At 43.8% G+C, this 23811-nt stretch overlaps 1 protein-coding gene across 3 annotated transcripts in view; it reads left to right on the forward strand.

Annotated features, from left to right (window-relative positions):
• Ttc28 (tetratricopeptide repeat domain 28) overlaps positions 1-23811 on the forward strand; it is a 460167-nt gene that overhangs the window by 244771 nt on the left and 191585 nt on the right. For all 3 annotated transcript variants that reach the window (XM_050122047.1, XM_050122048.1, XM_050122049.1), the window contains 2 exons: positions 7043-7315; positions 8135-8265. In XM_050122047.1, coding sequence (XP_049978004.1) covers positions 7043-7315; positions 8135-8265 — 404 coding nt within the window. The remainder of the gene's footprint in view (positions 1-7042; positions 7316-8134; positions 8266-23811) is intronic.

Raw genomic sequence — 23811 nt, forward strand, 5'->3', positions numbered from 1 at the left:
TCTCCCTCCCTTCCTTCCCCTCCTTCCTTTCCTCCCTCCCTCCCTTCCCCTCCTTCCTGTCCTTCCTCCCTCCCTCTCCTTCCTGTCCTCCCTCTCTCTCCCTCCTTCCTGTCCTTCCTCCCTCCATCCCTCCCTCAGTCAATTCAAAGGGATTAAGAGATAGTTTATTCTAGAACCATGGCCCAGGAACACACAGTTTAGATTTCCTCATTTCCATGTCTCCATTGTGGATGTAGTTTGATGGAGTTTTGTAACAAGAGAACAAAGAACATTGTAAGTCAAGGCGTTGCCATGGCAGAAATATCGGAGTGGTGGATTACAACAGGATGGGGGATTCTCAGCTATGGGCCTCAGACTGCTAACATTCTTAGCTCTTCTATTGGTGGAGGGTAGGGTTTTGTTAAATGAATACATTCCATACGTTTTTATCTGTTTATCAGGATGCCAGGTCTGACACAGAGATGGGCAAGGGGCGACTCCTCAGAAACTAAACATAGCCCAAGAGAAGTTTTAACCAGGCTTCCAACCCTGCAGCGCCCAAACTCCCCAGGCTTTGTAGACACAGCTTCTTTCAGGACCTCTCAGTCACACGGCTCTTCTTTCTTCCTGACAGAACGTCACTCAGTAGCCCAGGTTGGCTTGAACTCACTATGTAGTCCAGGATGGCCTGGAACTTGCAGCAATCCTCCTATCTCAGCTTCTTGACTGGTGGAATTATAAGTGTGAGCTACCATGCCTGACTTGTTCTTGTGTTTGTTAAAGCAAGTGTGTGGATGGCCATGGGCAGCACCCACATCTTTGGGAGAGATGAAAAGTAGGATAGCGTGTATTTTCCTTGATGCTTTTATTCCACTGGACCTGAGAGAACGAGAATGCACAGCGATGGGACCATGCAGGCTGGAGGAATTCTGAGGCCACGAACAGACTGTCTTTTCTTGCAGAGCGGTGGTTTTGTTTTCTTTTATTCTGTGGTCCTTGGAGGTCACAGCCAGGATCTGAAGAGTACTGGGCAAATATTCTCCCACTCACTGAGCTCTGAGAACACTGAGTTTTGAAGAACAAACACTTGTGAAGTTTTGATGAAATCCATGCACCAGCTGTCATCTTAGGGTAGTGACAGAGTCATGACAGAGAGTTTGTGGAATACAGACAGGGCCACTGTTATCAAATGCCCTCAGCTATGTCAAGCAGAACTCTATCTTTGCCACAGAAATGACCTTTTAATTGTTTATAGAGAGAATGACCATTTTTGTCAAGTTTTGAAACATTTACAGCTTCAGGCGACTTTAATTTGCTGCCTGTTGTACTTGACTCAAAGTAGGTGCTAAATAGAAGTCTGATGAACTCGACAGTGCTGACGTCTCTGCAAGTTCTAGCTTACAGAAGAGAACGTTTGCCTGAAAGTTGGACTTGCATATCTTCTGGGGAAGTTGGTAGGAAACCTCTCTTCCAGATGTTTCATAAGTCACACAAAGCCATGTCTTTGCTTCAGGGCACCAAAGGCTTTCACCATGGCACACCTTGCTGTCGATAAGCGGTGATCCAGAGCTCATACACCTGGGCTCCAGAACTTTTGGGGAAACAGATAATAAAAAAGCCAACCTGTTTTCTTTACCATTTTCTACTTTTATTTTTCCATTTTTTCCTCCATTCTCTCCATGAAGGATGCACATGGAACTTCTCCAAGAACTAACAACATCTTTTAAAGAATATTTATGGAGACTTTTTATTTACTCACTGAACAAGCATTTGTTCATTCTGAGACATTCCTGCTTCTGCTGTAGGGTGTTGTACCAAACTGATACCAGCAGGATGATATCAGTTTGGCTTTAAAGCAATTTGTTGAGAAAAATGTAAAAAACAAAAACCATAAAAAATTTCAAAAAAAAAAAAAGCAGCTCAGAGCAGCTGTCCCTCTTGGGGTCCCTTCCCACCTTACAGTGGGACCTGAGGCTGACCCTGGAGAAAGCTGCTGCTTACAGGTACTTGGAGCACTTAGTGTTTTCACCCCTCAGACTTGCTTTAGCACTGCCTTCCCACTCCATCTGACATGCTTTCTGGGCCTATGGCTGCACAGTGTGGTTCTGGGCACCAGACTACATCTTAGCTGCCTTGCTTTGGGACCGTCACTGTTTGCTTCTCATGTGTGGTTTCTGATATTGAGGCCCAACTTCGTGGTTTGGACCCTTTGGATGTTGCTATAATGATTTTGTTTGTTGAGTCAAGGTGTCATGCAGCCAAGCCTGGCCTCTAACTCACAGTACAGCTAAGTCTGACCCTAAACTCCTAGTCCTCCTGCCTCTGTCTCCCAAGTGCTGAGATCACAGGATGTGCCAAGATGTCTGGCTTGTTTTGTATTTCTTAAATGCAACAGAGAAAAATTCCTTAACCAAGGTGCCTTTGTAAGCAAACAAATCTCTCATGACTTCAAAGAATGCCTACAATTTGGTGCTTTCTTTTTTTGTGTTTTTAATTTCTGGTGTGTGTGTATGCATGTAGAAGTCTGTGTACCACATGCATGCATTGCCCATGGAGGCCAGAAGGAGGGTATCGGGTCCTCTGGAACTGGAGTTATAGGTGATTATAAACTGCCACGTGGATGATGAGACTCGAACCTGTTTCCTCTGAGCTCTAGCCCTCGTTTGATCTTTTTTGAAGGCAAGATTTCATCTGAGAGCTGGCTCAGCACTAGATCATACTTGCCTAATGTGTGCTGAGTTCTGAGTTCGAACCCAGTACTACAAAGACAGAAAATTCATTTCTAAGGAAGGTCCAGCCTATATTAATATATTTTTTCTATATAAATATACTATCCCTATCCATATTAAAATTAATTTGATTATTATTATTATTATTCTCTCTACTCCTAAACAAATTGTCTGGTTTATTTTATTTTTGAAATTTCACCCATGCATACAGCATGTGAGCAAACTTTCTTGTGGCTATGACGGCATTGCTATTTAGATAAACTGTCTGGACATGAGGCACCACTGAGTTCAAGGTGTGGCGTACCTAGCAAACCTGCTCGCATATGGAGAGGTGTGCCTCTCAGAGCTAGCAAATGTGGCATGCTCCTTAGCAGAGCCTGATTGCTTTTATCAGCCACTGCTCCATCCTCACAGGCTCCTCAAGTGTTAGGAAACATGACTTTGTTCTTGAATTCCTAAAGGCTTTACATTTCAAAAACTTGCAGCAGGGTCTCAGTCAGTGCTGCGAAGGGCCTTTATGTTCCTATGGTATTGGTTTGACACCAGGTATTTCATGTATTATGCATACATTCTAGAAAGAAAAACATCTGAATAGCTATAGGCTACCAACATTCTGTTCTGTCAGTCTGCTAAAAATCACAGAATTAGTCCCTCCGATGACAGCACGAGTTTGTCTTAGAACAGGAAATGGAGCCAAAGAGTTGTAGAGAGCCTTAGAGGTTAATTACAGATGTTAAAAAGTGTCTTATTATCTTTGTCATCAAAAGCAGATATAGTTGGCTGGGGACAGTGACATGAACCTCTGGTCCTGGCTGCTTGGGAGGTCAAGTTGTATATTGCTGCATATATAAGCAGAGATGTCCACATACATCGGTGTCTTTGTACACATATACACATAACCATGCACTTGTACACATACGTATACATGTGTAACCATGACCACAGCCATAGCCTATACACCTAGCAGTGTGGGGAGCCGAGGTTAGTAGTTTTGAAGGACAGACATGTTCTTGCCCTATCACTCACCTTTCCCGTTAAGCCACATCAGCTTCTGTTGCTTCGTGCACTGCCTGATCCGCTCAAACGCGCCTGTTGGAAATCTGTCTTTCTTGCAGAGATTTATCTGTCACTTGCTGGTTCTTCCCCCCAAAATGTCTCCCACTTAAAACAAAGGCCGTGACTATTTAAATGCTGCGCTTTAAAAACCAAATATGAGTGAGTACATCCCATGTTCCTCTTTTTGGGTCTGGCTTACCTCACTCAGGATAGTGTTTTCTATTTCCGTCCATTTGCATGCAAAATTCAGGAAGTCATTGTTTTTTACTGCTGATTAGTACTCTAATATGTATATATTCCATACTTTCTTCATCCATTCTTCCATTGAAGGGAGGACTACTGAGAACTCAAGAACAATGGCACTGGGTTTTATCCTACTGCACGTACTGGCTTTGTGGGAGCCTAGGCTGTTTGGATGTTCACCTTACTAGACCTGGAAGGAGGTGGGAGGTCCTTGGACTCCCCACAGGGCAGGGAACCCAGTCTGCTCTTCGGGCTGATGAGAGAGGGGGAGTTGATTGGTGGAGGGGGAGGGATATGGGAGGCGGTGGCGGGGAAGAGACAGAAATCTTTAATAAATAAATAAATTAAAAAACAATATATTGTGATGGTCAGGTCTAAGCTAAATAAACCCTATTCTTATCCCCCCCAAAATGCTGCGCTTTGTTTAACGAGTCAAGTTCCTCTTCTGTGAAGCTTTTGATCATCCTGAAACATTTCTTTCACATCCACTTCAAATTTATCTTTGTGGTAGCGTTTTGTTTTTAATGCACTTATAGTCTCTTTCTATATGCTTTGAGTGGGAATTTTCTTTTCTTCTTCTTTTTTATAATTTTCTCAATATCATCATCATCTACCAAAAAACTTGCCCAAGTGAAGATTTCTTTTCCCTTCTTGGGAGTCTCCAGACAACGCCTGACCCCCGCCTTCCAGCAGTGCTGTCTCTTCCTCTGCTGCTGTTTCAGGGGCCCGCAGTTGCTATGGAAAAGACTAAAGAGTGGGCCTGTGCCTGCATCCGTCACATCGGGATGAGCAACAGAACACTTTCCTCATATGTCAGGAAGTCCCATTCTGCATACCTGCTTCCTGCCTTCCACTATAAAAGCTTAAACATCCCATCCCAATTTTCCCACCCTCCCTTGCATCTGAGACCCAAACGTAGGCTCTGAAACTCCAGGTTGAATGAAGAGAGATCATACAGGATGTGTTGAGGGGGTGGCAGCACTGCTTTCTGAGGCTGAGTTTGGTGGCAGGACTCCACTTTGCACCGGGCTGCATCGCCACCTTCCACAGTGTAACTCAGTGGGCTTCTTGTTAAAAGCAGCCAAGGTCTCTGTAGCTTGCAACTAAATCTGGAATCCTGCAGTAGATTCTTGCATTGCCTCTGACCCTGTCTGGTTAACCTTAGTTAAATCAGATAAACGCCCAAATTCTTTGTTCCTAAAAAGGCGGTGTCTGTTATTTCTGGTTTTGCTGTTGGAGATGGTGCTACTTCTGATCACCACTGCTGCTAGCGGCCCTGCTCTCTCTTGACTGTGTTTAGCCTTGTCGGCTCACCAGTGCGGACTAGTATTCTGCTGCTTACATCTTGACAGGAGTAAAAATGTTCTTTGTTCTTTCTTTAGTGATCTGATTGAAGGGGAAAATGCTTTAGGCACCAGCGTGCTCCAAGGTTTCCCTGGTGATGTTGACTCAGGCGAGAGCTCCTTAGCAGAGAACTGAAGAATCATAAATTGTGGAGATTTCATGTTAATACAGCACATTGGCCAGGATGCTAGAGATTTAGGAGCCCAGCATTGTCACAGGCTTGATGTGTGGATTATTGGAACCACTGTTGTGAAGGAGATTTCAGGAACTCTAGAGGCACAGTTATAACTCTTATTATCTTTAGAGGAAATAGAGAAGGGAGGGATGGGAGCTTGTCATCTGCAACCAACCCCCCAAATGGAACTAATCCCACATGGCTTACTGACCTCTAACCTGGCTGTTGCCATTTGAACATAAAATGAGGCTGACATTCGTTTACCACCTGGTAAGGCACCAAGATGCAGGTTGATGGTTTTCTTATGGCTTTGCTTGCTGTTGCTTTGTGTGTTTGTGTACTAGTGTAAGAAGCAGCCCTTGAGAATGGTTGGCATTTTGTGGTTCCTGTTTCCTTTTCTGCATCTCCTGGGAGAAACTATGGACAGCATTTTTTAGTCAGTCCTCTCATTTGCTCTGGATGATAAACGTGTTAGGGGCACTCACCAGGGAGACAGAGGAAGGGATTGCATCATGAGCCTGCACGGGGCCCCTTGACTAAAACATCGTTGACACAAAAGCCCATCTCTCACCTCATAGAGGATAAGAGCCAAATATGAGTGACCATGGCCTAGAAACACAGATTTAGATTACCCCCAATTCCATGTTCCTACAAGATAGCAATTTCATAAACTTTTTATGGTGACAGAGCAAAGAAAAGTCATAAATCTTTGGCACTTTTCAAATACACTGGTGGTTGCATCAGGTAGGCAGGTTATAGCAATGGGGTCGGGAGAACTCTGTCATAGGCCGTCGATGTTGCCCGACGCTGTCCTCAGCTCTTTGACTGTTGAAGAGGCTACAGTTTTGTTAATACATTCCAAAAGTTACTTGTTGTTGTTTGTTTGCTTTTTTAAAAAATCTTTTTATCAAAATATGAAGCTCAGCTTTCTCCATTAGTAACAGGGTATTTGTTCTGATACAGGGAGGGGAAGCAGGGAATGGAAGTTTAGCAGGGCTAAAGATGGGCCAAGATAAACTGCAGTGAGCTCCGAACCTCTCCACACCACCACAGTTTAAGCAGCAGACGCAGCTTCTTTCCTGGAATTCTCATTCACAGCATTCACCAGTTTAATCTAATATTTCTGCCGGACATACGTGGAAGTACTCTAAAATAACTGTTAGCTAAACTTTACAATACACGCCATGAAATGAAGAGAGTGTAGAAACAAGGGGTTGAGCGCTGAGGGTGGAGGCTGGTGCCCGGTGGAGAGTGGTGGTGCCCAGTGGGGGGTGGCTGGAAGGATGGACTTGTCCTGAGCAAGGACAGCCAAAGGAAAGGGTGAACGTGGCCATGCTTGTGGGAGAAGGAAGATGCTGGATGGCGAGACTAGCCGTAGGATATGCGGGCCACCCTGTGGTGCCTGGTTCCAGGTTGAAGGGCTTGCGCTTGGACCAGGCCACAGACATGTTTCTAAAGCACAATGAAAAGATTGCTGTGTCCATCAATCTTTATTCTCTTGTTTTCCTTTCTTCAGATACCCTGGAGCCCACTTACCAGCAGCTTCAGAAAATGAAACTGGACAAGAGTCCCTTTGTGGTCGTGTCTGTGGTTGGGCAGGAACTCCTGACAGCTGGCCACCACGGGGCCTCTGTGGTTGTCTTAGAGGCTGCTCTGAAGATTGGCACTTGCAGCCTCAAACTGAGAGGCTCTGTCTTTTCCGCCTTGAGCAGTGCACACTGGTCTCTCGGGAACACAGAGAAGAGCACTGGCTACATGCAGCAAGACTTGGACGTAGCCAAGACCTTAGGTATGCGGTTTGCCTGCATGTCAGCTGCTTGCCCTGATTTTGGCATGACCAATATATGCAACAGGACATTCAATTTTAAAGCCCTCAGTCTTAAGGATTTTCATACAGCAAGGGTCTGAGGTTCCCAGAAGGCCTAGCAATGTGATTAGCATCTTCATAACCTCCCTCAGGGTTTTCATGTTCTCAGTTTTAATGCTCCAGGTGCTGGTTCTCTGAGTGACTTGTCTTCACTGTAAGTTTGTCCTCCATGAGAAGGCACCGAGGTCTGCTGAAGGGACACTGAGGGCTAGGTGGGGTGGGGCACACTGGGAGGCTGAGACAGGTGGATCTCTGTGAGTTCCAGGCCAGCCTTTATCCTGTGAGCCTCCTGCCTCCATGCAAGGAAGAAGGAGGAGAGACATGATTTGGGATTGTGGCCATCGCTGTAATGATTTTTCGGGACTCTCAGGTTGCAGAAAGGAGGGCTGTGGTGTCTGCCATCAGATACTCCTAGAGCAGTGATTTATGGTAGGAGGCCTGGAATCAGATGGCTTAACCAGCAAGCTGATAATTGCTCAGAGCCAAAGGTCATCTGCAGAGTGAGGAAGAGACTCCCAGCAGCAGCTGGTTTGTGTGAGGTTTACAACACCCCCACCCCACCCCTGTGTACGTGTGTGTTACAACAATAACATCCAGAGAGTTGGGTTCTAGGATCTCATCTTCCCATACAGAGTCTAAAAGAAAAACCAAGTCCTAGCTAGTAAATCTGGCTTTTAAGAGAACCATGTATGTTATAAATAATGCTGTAACTTGGAGAATTTCTCTCCCCCTCTAAATCAGGTGACCACACAGGAGAGTGCCGAGCTCACGGGAATCTAGGCTCTGCGTTCTTCTCCAAAGGGAATTACCGAGAGGCTCTCACAAACCACAGGCATCAGTTGGTGCTCGCCATGAAGCTCAAGGATCGGGAGGTAGGAAACCCATCTGCAAGCCAAACTCCATTTTCAGAAACACAGAGCCCCTTGATCTGTGCAGGAAGCATCTAGGTGCCTTAGCTTCTACTTTAGACGCTGATAGTCATTGAGTCTCTCGTGCATGGTTAGGTGTTGAATACCCTGCACAGTGTCTCTGACCTCAGGAGCAAATGGCGTGCGCAGGTACACTTCTCGACGTCTCCTCAATTGTGTCATGAAATACACAGGCAAAATGGCAGAGAGTGTATCTGGGACACACTGGGACACACTGGCTCAGGTGAGCTCCACTTGTGATCTCATGTTACAACTGTTGCTCATTCATTTTGTTTCTTCAGTGGGTTTTTTACTTGAGAGAGAAGCCCGTTGAGCTTATAAGGAAGCCATCTTCTGCATGCCTATGTGAGTTTGACTTCTAGGTTGCACATCTTAGGGAGATCCTGCAGTGTTTTTCTGGGGGGGGGGCGGGTGTTTCACTTAGTGTAATGTCCTTCACACTTACATATTCTGTTGTGCCCTGATGTTAATTTTCAATACTTAGGGTGTTGGCGTGTCATGGCTGCTGCGAACCATGCTGCAGTGAGCACAGCGTCTCACTTAGCGTCTCCTCCTGTTTTCAGGATGCTGGGGAGTGAACCTGGTGCCTTGTATATGCTGGACGATAGTCTAAGGCTGAGCACCTTCCCAGCCCAGTCTGATCATTATGACTTTTTTCTTAGGACTGTTGTTTACCTTATTGTGATAAACTAGAAATCTTTATTTCTGTGTTGTTGAAAACTGCCAAGTGATAAACTTGGAATTGACTGTGGTCAGAACATAGAGGAGTAGGCTACGTGTCTCAAGGGAATCAGTGTATGTTTTGTTTAGGTTCATAGTTCTAACAGGCCAGTCTTCTGGGATTCTTAGATGTGCAGTTTCTCCCAGGAGCTCCTGGCCTAGACCCGACACTGCAGTTTCTCCTCGATGTGTTTACCACTACGATGTGAAACCGCTGCTTAGCACTAACAGTGAGCACTGTCCTGATCAACACCAGGATGCTGTATGTCAGGTTAAGACAGGGACTGCCATCGACTCAAAGGGTCTTCATGAAGTAGCTGAAACCTGACATTATCGGTCATGTTCTGCTGATATCACTAGATTTTTAAAAAGATATTATTTGCTAGTTTTGTACAATTATGTAAGGCACATGGAAGTAACCAAACTCTCACCTACCCTACTGTTTTCATTTTAGACACCCTCTGTCATCCACACACACAGTTGCATTTGTATCGATTCAAATCAAAACTGAAACCTTTTTATAAGATTGTTTTATAACTTTTTCACTTAACTTTTTCTGCTGACTTTAAGGTCTTCATCATTGTTTTACTCTCCTGACCCTCCCACTGGAATATATTTAGGTTGTTTCAAATGATTACATTATGGTATCACAGTAGCTAAGCCTTTGAAAGCTTTAGTATGTTTTATCTGTTCCTTTGGCTACATTAAGAGACATGAGTTTTGCTTTCTTACCTATGTGAGGCATTACCATTAGAATGCAAAGCTCAGCCTGGTTAAAAAGGTGGTCGTCTATAGGCATTTGCTTGTCTGTTCTGTTTGTCAGACAGGGTCTCACTATGCAGCCCTGGCTGACCTGGAGCTTGCTGTGTAGACTAGGTTGGCCTTGAACTCACAGAGTTTTGCCTGCTTTTGCCTTGAGTGCTGGTGCTAAGGGCATATGCTTGTATTTGTGTTAGTTTGATCAATTGGGTGAATTAGTTTTTACTATTGCACATAGAGCTTTCTTTTTACTTCATTGTCTGTCTGGAGATAACCAGGTCTCACTCTGTATCTGTAGCCCAGGCTGGCCTGGAACTAGTGACCTTCCTGCCTCAATCTCCCATGTGCTGGGACCAGGTGTATGTCAGCAGATCAGGTTCATAGCTTAACCTGTGTTTTCTGTTGAGGTTTTGCATATTTTGTGTGGGTTGGAAACTGTGGTTTCTCATGTGATGCGCTATGCCTGCTGTGTACCCCGCTACGTGGCTCTAGCTACTTTGGAAGATGCCCGCACCACTCTGCCCACCAGTGTATTTGAAGATCATTTGTTACATTCTGGGGAATTGTCCTTTGGGTTTCTGTTTGAGTCCTGTTAAATGTGCGTGCTGCTGCGGGAAGAGGTCTCTATTGTAGGGCTGTCCCTCCGTTTTTCTTTATGCTTCTTAGTAGCATACATCGAGACAGGTTTTCCTGCATGTTTTTCATGCCTTCTGGATGTGGTGTGTGGCCCACTGGTCTCTCCTGTACACCTGCATAGGAAAAGGTTGGCTCTGTATTTGTATTTGCCGTATGAAATTTTTTCCTAGTAGTTTTATCAGGTCATGCATGATTTTGTTGATTCTTTGCGTTCTCCAGTAGTGCAGAGTGTCCTCCAGGTGATGGTAGTTTGTACGTATGGCTCAGGCAACCTTTTCCTCTTAATCCTTGCATTTTACAGGGCTCTGAGTGACAGCATCCAGTTCAGCCTGTGGTTTACTTTCTGACATTTTTGGCGAGTGTGCTTACTGTGTGTGACTGGGTTGCACGCAGCTTTCACACAATTTCACTTGCGGTCGAAGACACCTCCACTCTTGTAACACCTCTCCCAGCTGGTCATCCTTGTGTCTCGTTCCATTGCCATGCGCATCAGTGCTATCAGGTATCTGTATAGAATCTGAGAACCTCACGAGAGGAAACGTGATTTCGCGTGAGACTGACTCTTGGCAGGGACACCTCTGCTCGTCTCCATCCATTCCTCTGTTGATTCCATGACTCGACTGTTATAAAGTATACTTTTTAATCTAACATCTCTGTGACCGTTAGTTGCATCTTATATGTTCTGTTGTTTTTCTATTGAAATAAGATGTCCTTTGAAACAAAGTTAACCACTGTAAACTCTTGGGATAGTGGAGATAAGAAACTGCACTCTAGTAAGTTCTAGGATTTTACTGAACAGGAAGATAGCAACCTTGAAGTCCATTCATCTGCTCACCTTTAGCCGCCATGGGGTTTCCTTTTATGCAATTACTCTCAGATACTTAACAGGGGAGGTGATGCCTTCGCCACAGGGTTTTTCATTGAGAGTAACCTTCTGTCTCCTTTAATGGCTTCAAAATTAATTTCAGGAGCCTGCAGAGCCCTTCCTGTGAGTGAATATTAATTGTCAGGAGGGTCCATAAATTACATCGTATTAAATGTCCTCTCGTCAGGAAATCTGATATGCAAATGCACCGATGCCTCCGAAGGTCTCATAACCCCCATTTCTCTCCTGAGCCTCATGTTTCTCTACCCATCTGCCCCCCAGGACCCCACTTTGACTTACTGCACCTGCCTCAGCCTTCAACCCCTGCCTGCTGCTGTACCATTCTTGGCTTTTTGCCTAGGCCACCTCTCCCTGTCATGCTTGAGTCACTTTGGTGACTGAATTCTCTTATTTCTGTAGTAGGAATCTCTTTTCTGTCTCTCTTTCCATCCTCTCTCCTGCTGTACTTCTTTAGTCTAAACCGTTCCAGCAGCTTACTCTGCACACCTTCATTCTTTGAACAGAAATTCTACAAGTTGAGTTCACTCCTGGGTCTGTGAGCATAGCCCAAGATAGTCAAATGGTTGAATATGATCTTAGGTATCCCACAATCTTAAATTTGAATTTTGCCTCTGTTGGTAGTTGGTGTGTGGCCTGAAACTGTCTCTTTTAAATAGGTGACCCGACATATGAGTTGCTTCATTTGTGGGCTGCATCACAGCTTTCTTCCGGTCTTTTGATGAACATCAATGCTTAGGTATTTGCTGATATGTATGTTTAGAAGGACAGATTTTTGCCAGCTATCTAAAATGGTTGTACTGAGATATGTCATCAGCAATATAAGGGGTTATTAAACTCCAACAAAAATAGCTAAAAAGTAAAATGGGGATGCAGCCATCTGAGTGAGTAACTCTGAATGCTGTTACAGGTAGTTCATATGCTGTTGTGAGAGTAAATGTTATTTCATAGACACAGCGTTCAGAGCACAGGGCCTGTAGCTTTAAGATTTAGAAAGGATATGCTTTGCGGTCACTGGAGCCACAGTTGTCACTGGAGCCACAGCTGCCACTGGAGCTACAGCTGTCAGTCACTGCAGCCACAGCTGTCAGTCACTGGAACTACAGCTGCCACTGGAGCCACTGCTTCTCTCCCCACTGTGTCACCGTGTGTGCACCGCAGATGGCTGTGGAGTCCTCACTGTCACCGTGTGTGCACCGCAGATGGCTGTGGAGTCCTCACTGTCACCGTGTGTGCACCGCAGATGGCTGTGGAGTCCTCACTGTCACCGTGTGTGCACCGCAGATGGCTGTGGAGTCCTCACTGTCACCGTGTGTGCACCGCAGATGGCTGTGGAGTCCTCACTGTCACCGTGTGTGCACCGCAGATGACTGTGGATTATTAGTGCTTGTTTTAGCATAAAATGGTTTTGTCCCAAATACTCAATTGAACTGCGACTGACAGAAGGGATTTCTTTTGTTAGGAAGCTTTGCATATGTGTCTCCTGTCACACTGGGGCATGCAATTGTTCTTATTTCTGAAGCCCTGCTTTAAGTTCACCCCAATTCTAGTTTCTTCTTTCCCCAGCCATTTGCCCTCCTGAAATTCAGTTCAGACTGTGAAATTACCTGTTCAAAAAGCTTTGCCAGCTCCAGTTGCCTCTGGGGGAGTCTAAATGCCTGTATAACTGTCCCCGTGACTTCTCAACTATTCTGTGTGTAATCCCGTGAGATTACTTGCCATAAGTTATCCTTCTGCATGTTTGCTTATTTTGGTTCCCCTGTTAAGTTTGACTGAACAGCTCTTGTTCTCCAACGCTCTTTCTCATCATTTCTGTTTGGCATTATCCCATCTGCGGACTGGTCCATTTTATCAGCTCCTTTGTTACCTGCTTAGGAAATGTTTGTGCATCACCCAGCTTCATTTTTTCAGCATCACATTTAGATCTTTCTGCCTTTTTGAAAACAGCACACTGCCTCACTGATGAGTTTCTGACTGACCCTGTCACTCTAGGAGCTTCCCTGGAGCTCAAGAGTGTGCTGCTGTCCCATTCTCTTCTCCCCCACATCTGGATGTGACACACTTCTGAACCAGCTTGTCCGTCTTTCCTCTGGACATCCAACTGCAATTATGATTGGAATGGATTGTGGCTTATATACTTCTTAAACAGTGGGGTCGTAGCCCATTCTCTGTGCATTCAAATATAAATGCATGGAAAAAAACTAAGATTTGTAGTTATGTAGTTTTCTTTTTTCTTTTTTGTACTTATTTTTTACAATTCTTATTTGTATGTGTTTATGCGCATTAACAGGGTTTGGTGGGATAGCTTGATTCATAAAGTGTACAATCAAGTTAAGGTAGTCAGTAATTCTGTGTTCTTGCATATTGTTTTATTTTTAGTTATGTGCATAGGTCTGCTAGGGAGGTTGTGCACGTGAGGAGAGTATCTTTGAGGATAAGGATGTCAGATCTGGAGCTAGCATCACATGCTGTTGTGAGCTGCTTGCTGTGGTTACTAGGAACTAAACTTGGGTCCTCTACAAGAGCAATATATGTTCTTAACCACTGAACCTTCACCATCTCGCCAGCACCATATAGTATTGTTTCTATGTACCAAGAACCTTTATCTTCTTTTCCTTTACCTATTTTAAAATTCATAGCACACTGTGCAGAATGTGCTCGCCCTGTGCTGTGGAGCATTGGTATTGATCCCTCTGATCTCTTTCCTTTTCTACCTGTTCAGGTACACACACACACACACACACACACACACACACACACACACACACACATACACTTGGATATAAACATATAAATGTAAGATAAAATACATAAATCTTAAAAACGTGTACATATACATATGTAGCAATGGAGGGAGAGGAACTCATGAGTTCCCACACTATCTGAGGAGCTGTTGACAGTTGATTTCTGGGGAGAGAGAGTTAGTTTCTTTTTTCTTTTTCTTTCTTTTATCTTTTTTTTTGCGGAGGGGGGCGGATTTCAAGACAGGTTTCCTTTGTGTAGCCCTGGCTGTCCTGAAACTAGCTGTGTAGACCAGACTGGCTTTGAACTCACAGAGATGCACCTGCCTGTTTCCAGGCGTGAGCACCCACTGCCCAGCTTGAGAATCAGTTTTCTTTTCTTTTCATTTATGTGTATATATGTGTGTAAACAGGTACTTACAGAAGTCAGAAGAGGGCTTTAGATGCCATGGAACCAGAATTACAGGCAATTATGAGCCACTTGAGTAGTTTTGGCTGTTGTTGGAAATTGAACTAGGTTTTCTGGAAGAACATTAACATAGTTAGCCATCCCTCCATGCCCAAGAGTCAGTCTTTTAAGGGTGTGCGCACTGTTAGGTTGCCCATGCTCCAGTGCATGGCCCACATCAGTGACTATATAGGCAGTACAGGGTAGAGTTGGTGGGTATTAACAAAGGAGGACTCAAGTCTGGAGGGGGGAGGTGGGCTCACCACACACCACGGGTTGACCTTTGCTGTGAGGACCTGGAGACTCCTGTTGTTCTTGTCATTGTCAGCTCAAACACTCTGGAGTCCCCTCCCTCCCAGGCCAGAGTTGGGGATGCTTATAGCCTGGAGGAGGAGTGCCCCGCTGACGTGGAACACAAGCTTCCTCGTAGCTGGAGGAACAGAAGCTTTCTTGTCTGGTTCTTGTAACTTCAGAGCTAGCAAGCAAGTTTTGGAAACTAGAAAACACAAGTACATTTTGATTTCCTGTTTCTTTGGCAGTTATCTTTGTTGTGAGTGACTAAATTCTGAAGTTCACGTCAGTGAGGATTCCTTTACAGTCTCATGCTGCTCTCAAAAGTGAAAGATGATTCTTTTTGATTATGAAAATGAAAGTGAATTATCACCAGCTCATGATACATGTGGGTTTTCAGGAGAAAACTGAGCTTCTGGGCCTCCTTAGGATGGGGCTCCAGGAAATTAACCAGATGACTCCTGATGACGTCATCTTTCCCGCAGTACTGTCTCCAATGCAACGCGATTTCCATGGAGATTTTTGCAGCCACTTTCTACACAGTGTGTATTATATAATCTGCACTAGTGGTAATGTGAAATCCATTAAAAGGTTTGTGTGTGTGTGTGTGCATAAGAAAAAAGAATGTAGTTAAGGTAATTATTTTGTTCCTAGTAGTACAGGCAGTAGATTAAAATGTAAAAAACATCCATTTTAGCTGAGAACTATACCCTCGCAGGGAGTATTGAGTTCATGGGGAAGACTTGGCAACCTTCTCTCTCTGTCTCACAGGCCTTTGAGAAATGAGCAGGACAGTTGTACTGTAACCCCGGTCACCCCAGACGGCAGAACTGACAGAGAAAGGCAATCAGACCCAGTTCTGAGGGTGAGGTCTTTGGATTATGAACCAGCTGAGTCAGGCCTTTCAGACCTGAGGCGAGTTATAAAAACTTCTTTTCAAGCTGCTGATATAATAGTGCTGACCTCAAAAGAAACCGCCTGCCCAGCAGGTGTGCGCGAGGCTGGAGTAAGGCAAGTGGAGCAGCCACTCCATTTCCCCGCTGGGTTTTCTGAAGTGCAGCTTCACGTTACCTACTATGTTTTTGGTTGTATTCTTCTGGCCGTAGCATTCTGCCGTCCTTCTTGTGACGCGCAGAAGAAAGTTTGGGTGAGGGCTTACGAGACCCCAGCTAGAAAATAAGACTCACATCCAGATAAAAGGTGCCGAATAAGACCAGCCCCAGGAAGTCAGGGGGATGGGGTTAACTGGAAAGGGCTGTAGAACAACTAGTCACCTAGCTGTGGTGGTGGCCTGCCTTCCTAGACACTGGAGAGGCCCAGGGGCTTAAGGTCAGCCTTGCAAACATGATCTCTTTTTAAAAGATTTTAAGTGTATCCAAAAATAAATAATATATGCTCATAATGTATGAAAAATAGGAAATCTCAACAGCACAATAGAAACCGCAGGCAATTAAAGTTAAAAAAAAATTAGAAATATTTGGGCCGAAGATCAGAGAACTTGACATTAGACTAGTTCACTCTAACATTCTAGGTGATGGAAGGAGTCTGGAAGATGGGTGGATGGAAAAGCACCACGTGACCATCTGAGGGAACATGGCAAGAAAGGAACATTGCCAGTGCTGTGGGGGAGGGGCAGGTGCAAATAATATATGTGTTGAAAAAAAGACATAAAATCAGGCAAAAATAATATTTATAGAAATAGTAGATAACATTTTCTCCTGATTTAATTAGAAGGAAGTGAATGTACAGATTCTAAAAGCTTAGGTGACCATAAGTGAGATAAAGGCAAATAAAAACCACACACAGATCAATTATAGAGAAAGTCCTGAAAGCGTCTGGTGAACAACTTAGGACACATGATACAGAGGAGGGACAGTGCGGACGGACGCTGTCCGGCTTCTTAACAGAAATAATGAAGGTCAGGGCAAATGTTTTAACATCTTAAGAAAATTCTGTCAAACCAGAATTCAATAACCAAAACTAATATTGAGTAAAAGCAAAATAAATATATCTTAAGAGAAGCAGTGACCAAGAAGGTTATCCAAAGCCCTGCCCTGTGTGAAGTGCTTGGGAAAGACTTCTCAGACTTCTCGGGGGAAGGGAAATAACAGTAAGCGAGATACATATCCAGAGACACAGAGGGACCAGAGCTCATCGGTGTCCTGCTGGGTGTAAGAGACTGCATGCATGTCTTTTCCTTCTTTTCTTTAAACAACATATGCTTTGAGCTGGAGAGATGGCTCCACAGCTAAGAGCACTGGTTGCTCTTCCAGCGCCCATGGTTTGTTCCCAGAACCCATGTGGCAGCTCACAACCACCTGTAACTCCAGTTCTGGGCGATCTGACTCCCTCTTCTGGCCTCCAGTGACATTGTACACACATGCTGCAAAGACACACATGCAGGCAAAACCCCTAAACACATTTTAAAAAAAACTTAAAAATTAAAATAAAAAACAAATGCTTGCTTAAGACAAAAATTTTAGCTCTGATTGTAATGTTTATAGTTTGCAGGGATGAATTATTTTTGTTTGTTTGAGTCAGGGTCTCAATATGTAGCTTTTGCTGTCCTGGAACTCACTATGTGGATTGGGCTGTCCTTGAACTCACAGAGATCCACCTGCCTCTGCCTCCCGTGTGCAGGATTAAAGGCGTGCATTCCTGTGCCTGGCCATCAAATATATTGTATTTTCATGTGTTCTTTTTGAGAACTGGAAGTGACACAACCACATTTAAAACATAAATAAAAAATTTATTATGTCTCAGCACATAGTGGCCAGCGAGATAGCTCCTAGGTAGCTGTCCCATGGAACTTAGAACACATTTTCACACCGTGACTGTAATGCTCAGAGCAGTTTTACTCATAACAGCAAAACCTGGAAATAGCCAAGTCTTTTCTCAGTAGAAGGATAGATACATTAGCTGTTGAGTGCTGATACAGTAAATGCAATAGAAATAAATCTCAGAATCATCAGACCATGGGGGAAGTTCAGGCACGAAAGCAAACATGGTTTATGCACTTAGCAGCAAGAAGTCTGGAGAAAACAACACTGATCTGTGGTGAGAACTGTCTCTGGGGACAGGGGCTGACTTGGGAGCTACCTAGGTCCACGGTCTGTCAGCTCACTCATGGTGCAATTCAAATGTGTGCATCACACCACGTTACAGAACAAACTGGACTCAGTTATACATGCTAGACTATTCTGAAATAGTGTATACTTTAAACTTTATGGAAGGCAGGGGGACTGATAAAAAGTGATCCAATAAAGCACGTTTAGCAGAAGACACAGGAAAACATCAGGGATTCAGATTCTGTTTAATAGAATATGTAGGTATTCAGCATGCTGTTCTCTTGACTTTTATATTTTTGTAATTTTTGTGCCATAAAAAATAAAGGATAGAGAACTTAGTGGTGAGCAGTACTGATGATCCGCATGGTGCCAGGGGACAGCCACTCCACAGCTCCTCCTCTGTCCTGGCTAGACACAGCATATCTTAGGACAATCCAGAAAATGTTCATAGATGGCTGATGACCAACTAAATGCCCCAAACACTGAGGTGCACAATAACCATGAGCACAGGTTGCATGTGCAAGGGGACGAAGGATACCTGCTTTAGAGTGAGGTGCTCACATGACATTTTTTAACCATGCTCATTCACTCAGCCAGCAACCTTTTTCTGTGGCGACGTCCTATGGGGAATCCTATAGAAAACGCTGTTGGCTGAGCAAAGCGAACACCAAGGTCATCCTCAGCTACCTAACAAGTTCAAAGCTAGCCTGGGCTACATGACACTTGGCCTCAAAATAAAATGTGGTATTTCTAAAGATCCTAAAGGTCCCTTTTTTATTTATTGAGACATGGTTTCACTATGTGGCTCTGACTGTCCTGTAATTTGCTATGTAGCTCAAGTTGGCCTCAAACTCGCAGAAATCCATCTGCCCCTATCTCCCAAGTGCTGGGATTGAAGGACTGCACCACCTGCCCAGCATCAGTCACAGTTTTAGACCTACTATGGTACAGGGTATATAATATTAGCTGGATCCTAGTTGTTTAAAATGATTGCTACTGATAATGAATTATTGTTTGCATGTGATGATTGGTATTTACCATTATAAATCAGTAATTCTGGCTGTGCCCAACTGTGTGTGTTTCCAGCTCTTAAGTTTATTCAACACAAAACAATCCCTTCCATGTCACTGAGGTAGCTGACCACATCCAGACCAAAGTCCTCTGTGAAGTCAAATTTGGTTGCTGCGCCCCTGCCTCAGCAACCATGGACATGTTGCTCCTCTGTAAGTGGCTCCATCAGCCTCCCAACTTGTGAATCTTTCAGTTCACTTGCCCACTGGTTGTGCACAGGGGCAGACATTATCTCTGGAGGCAGGTGGAGGTGATGATGGAGATGCTGGATGCCTTCCTTGGTAAGACATCAGTAGACATTTTTCTAGGCAAACTGCTCCTTCATGCAGCCTTGAGACTTAAGAGACTGCATGGCCTTTATGCCATGAAGGTTTTGTGCATTCTTGTGTGCTGGCTCCAGGTGTTTGGGCATGTGGACATCCTTCCTGGCCACCATCATTCCCTCCTTAAAAGGGATTCATAGATACAATCCCGTTCTTGAGCATCAGCATTGAGGCGGCCACAGGCCTGGGCAAACACTGGAAAGGACAAAACAAAAATAACAACAGTAAATTCCTAAAGTCCATTTTAATTTCCTAAGGATATCAGTAAGATTTGTTCAATTTCTTGCTGTGGGTTAAAATCTGATTAAAATAGATGGTAAGACTGTCTTGCCACTCATGATCTGAGTTCAGAATCCTTTCTTGATTTCAATTTTGTTTCTCTAAAAGCAGTCTGTTTTGAAGCAATAATCAAACTCTCTATTTTTCCATAATAAAGCACCCTTGTCTAATTTCCACTAAATAGGGACCCCCAAAGTTCTGCTTTACTCAGAGGAAACTCCAAGATAGCTTGGCTAAGCTGCTTTTTAATTTTAATTTTTCTTCAAGGATTTGCAGGCCCACTGTCCAGGCCTAAAGGTGAGATGGTCCTTCAGGGTTCCTGCTTCATGAAAGAGTCTATTATTAGACATTCTGCAGGATACAGAAGGAAGTGACTGACAAACTGCTAATATAGATGGAATTGTCTTTTGAAATTTTCTGCTTCATGGAAAAGTCTGGAAGATATTATGGATGTGTAGGCTGGAGATGGGTGCTTACAACATTACAGAAGAACTTTGGGTGACTATCCAGGCAATGAGATGTCTCTATCAATTCTAGAGTTTTGGAAGTTGCTTACAATGTACTTCCTGTTAACTTAGGTTATATTATATCCTTCTGGAGTCTTTGATGGAGTTGAAGAATAGATAGTTATAGTTTTCCTTAGGTATGATAAAAAATAAAGCAGATATAAGTAGTATAACTAATTCCTGCTTGACTACTGTTTTGTTACATGTAATTTTACTATGTTAAAGTTAAAACCTTCCTTTTTATTTGGACAGAAAAGGGGAAATGGTATGGGAAGTCCTTCTGTCTGTATGTTGCTTTTATTGATTAATGAATAAAACTGTTTCAGCAAGTGGCTTAGCAGAATTGGGCAAGGCGGAGCCTAGGCAGCTTCGTGGATACTCACCTTACTAGACCTGGATGGAGGTGGGTGGTCCTTGGACTTCCCACAGGGCAGGGAACCCTGATTGCTCTTTGGGCTGACGAGGGAGGGGGACTTGATTGGGGGAGGGGGAGGGAAAGGGGAGACGGCGGTGGGGAAGAGACAGAAATCTTTAATAAATAAATAAATTAATTAATTAAAAAAATAAAAAGAGACCAGTGAGATGGCAAAAAAAAAAAAAAAAAAAAAGAATTGGGCAAGGCAAGGATTCCAAGCAGATAGAAGAGGAGAGAGTAGGTGGAGTCAATGTAGCTGCCCGCAAGAGACAGACGCACAGACCTTGCCAGTAAGCCACAATCACGTGGCGATACACAGATTAATAAAAATGGGTTAATTTAAGATATGAGAGTTAACCAGAAATACATTTAAGCTATTGGCCAAACAGTATTGCAATCAATACAGATTTCTGTGTGATTATTCCAAGTCAGGGCAGTTGGGACACAAACTAGTGGCCTCTGCCAACACAGTTCCTTTGCTTGCTTTAGTCTTTGGTGAGGAGCAGGTAGTGGGGAGGGGATGTCCATCTTACAGGTCAGTCACTTACCCTTTCAAAGCCCTGCCTCCCAACTCTGGCCCCACCCCCTGCCCGCTGATCCCATCTCTACATTGCATAGTCAGTGGGTGAAAGGCTAGGCAATGTGGTCTCTGACCTTTTCCCACTTTCCTTCTCTCTCTATGGATTCATAAACAACCGTTCCTTCACCTCAGAATACCTTTACTTCCTCCAGCAAAGCTGTTGCAGTGTCTTGCCTCACACAGGAGGGAAGTGTGTTTCTTGTGAGAAGAGCAGAGTGCACGTGTGCCTGTTTATCAGGATCTGTTTATCTACTCAGCTCAGCAGAGCAGGCCACATGGGCACATTGCTGGAGTGAAAAGTAGTCCACACCTGCAAGCCTGGACTAGGTTTCTGTTCTCTGCATGTGAGATTCGGTAAGAAAATGGTTAGGAAGAACAGATCAGTAAGATTGCTTCGGTAGTCTGCCATGACTGTATGCCAATTTTATTGTTTGAAACAAATCACAACTTAAGGTCACTTTCTTCTTGCACAAGCAATTGGAAAGATCTTCAGAGCTCCTAGACCAGACTGACGGCTGTCCCAAAAGCTGTAGAGATGGGGCGTTTACAGAAATGAGTGTGGTGCAGCCCGTGGAGTCTGTATATATTCAAGTCCTGTGATTATTAATGTGTACTTTGCCTCAATGGACTTTAAGAACCCTATAAATAGAATTCAGAATTCTCTCTCTTTTCAATAATAAGTTTATTATGGCCGGGACTATAGCTCGGTTCGTAGAGTGATTTTCTGGCACACGGAGTCCTGGGTTTGATCCCTGGTGTTACATAAAACTCAGCCTGGCAGTGCATACAGTGATCCCAGCACCTGGGAGGCAGCTACTGGGGGATCCAGTGGTCAGGTGTCCTTGACTTGATGATGAGTTGTGGCCACCCTGTTTCAAATATCAAACACATGTTTTAATTGGCATAATAATCATAAAAATGTATAGGGTATGTATGACATGCATTTGATCAGACCAGCTATCAGCGTGTTCATCTTTTCTGACATTTTTCAGCCCTCTCTCCTCCCGGTGCTGATGCTAGCCAAACACTTTGCCATCATTTTGTGGTATTGGTACCAGATTTTCTGAAATTTACTAACTGTCACACACCACAGCTACCCTCCTGTGCTCTAAGTATTAGAAGTCAGTCCTCTTTAAAAGCAGCCCACGCCCTTTCACCACTGTGTGCCCATCCCCCACACACTCAAGTCCCTATGCCGTCAAGTGACTGGTGTTTTCCACACACTGCGTCCATCCTTGCTTCTATCTTATTCTTGTGGGTACTCTTAAATAAAAACTCCGCCAGAGATCCTTTTGTTTTATATTTGCTTATCTTTAAGATTGGTTCCCCAGAGAAATATCTTAAATTAGATCTTGATAATATTCTGTAGATGAGCTACGAATGTAAGCTACTATTGCTAAGGTGATATCATTTCTAAGTATCTTTCAGATACAAAGAGGGAATACTTGGTGGACCTATAACTCGTGAGCCCGAGGAGGAAGAACTACATTAGAGTACCATGAAGCACATTTGTTTAAACTTAGGCTTCTGTTAATACACGTGTGTTTAAATTAACTTTTATTGACACGTACTACGCATAAGGAGAGGGTACAAAGAATTCTAAAAATGTATTTTTTGTGAATTTTGCAAGGTAAACACACCCTTCTAAGCTCCGCCCAATTCATTGGGCCCCTGAGCCACTGTGGAGTCTTGTGTCCCCCCGTGTTAGCACGCTGCAGAGAACTGCTATTCTGGCAGATTGTGACTAGACTAAATTTTCTTGGTTTAAGTTCCTCTTCTGCGTGGCCTTATTCTCAACATCATCTCTGCTGGATCCTTTTTGACTCCTGGAGCTTAGCTTTTCTGTTACATGAGCATCTCCATTATTTGTTGATTCTTGTACATTGTTTCCATTTTTTCTTTCTAAAGATAATTCTGTCATTGTGTCATTGTTGAAGAGAATTCTTTTTCCTTTTTCTTTTGCCTTATAAGCACTTCTCAAGCATTCGTCTGGGAGTAGTTTGCTTTGTAATTGCTACTGTGAGATTCACTGAGGCTCCTGAATTTGTGGTTGGATGTGTTGCAACATCCTCAGACATCATCTCTTAAATCCTTTTCTACCCCATGATTTTTGTTCTCTCAGTCTGCGGGCTGTCCATCCTTACATCTCTAGAATTCATACTGTTTTCTGTCCTTGTTACTTCTGTGTCGTCTCCTTCTGCCCCACCCCAGATCACACACTTTCTCTCTCCTGTTATGTCTGGCTTTTGTCTGAGTATGCAAGTGTGTGTGTGTGTGTGTGTGTGTGTGTGTGTATGCGTGCGTGCGTGTGCATGTGCGTGCATGCAAGCTCGCACTACCGCTAGACATCAAATCCCAGTTTTCTTGAAGAGCAGACGGTGCTCTTGACCACTTAGCCATCACTCTAGCACCTGTTTACTTTTAGTTATGTATAAATGTGTGCACATGTGTGTCTATGAACATGTGCACATGGGGTACAGGTTACTTGGAGCCCAGAGGTGTAGGATCCTTGCAGCTGGAGTCACAAGCATTTGTGAAGTGCTTGATGTGGGTGCTTTAAACCAAACTCAAATCCTCTGCAAGAACAGTATGTATTCTTAACTGATAAGCTATCTCTCCAGCCCTGAAACTGATTATTTTAAAGTATATTTTTATTCTCAGAGAAATTTGTCTTATTTTATTTTATTTAACTTTTATTTTATATTTTGAGTGTTTGTTTTCACATATGTCTGTGTACTATATACATGCCTGATACCTGCAGAGGACAGA

The sequence above is a fragment of the Alexandromys fortis genome, unplaced genomic scaffold, assembly GCF_014885135.2.
Source record: "Alexandromys fortis isolate MF-2015 unplaced genomic scaffold, M_Fortis_MF-2015_v1.1 scaffold_193, whole genome shotgun sequence".
NCBI classification, from domain to species: domain Eukaryota; kingdom Metazoa; phylum Chordata; class Mammalia; order Rodentia; family Cricetidae; genus Alexandromys; species Alexandromys fortis.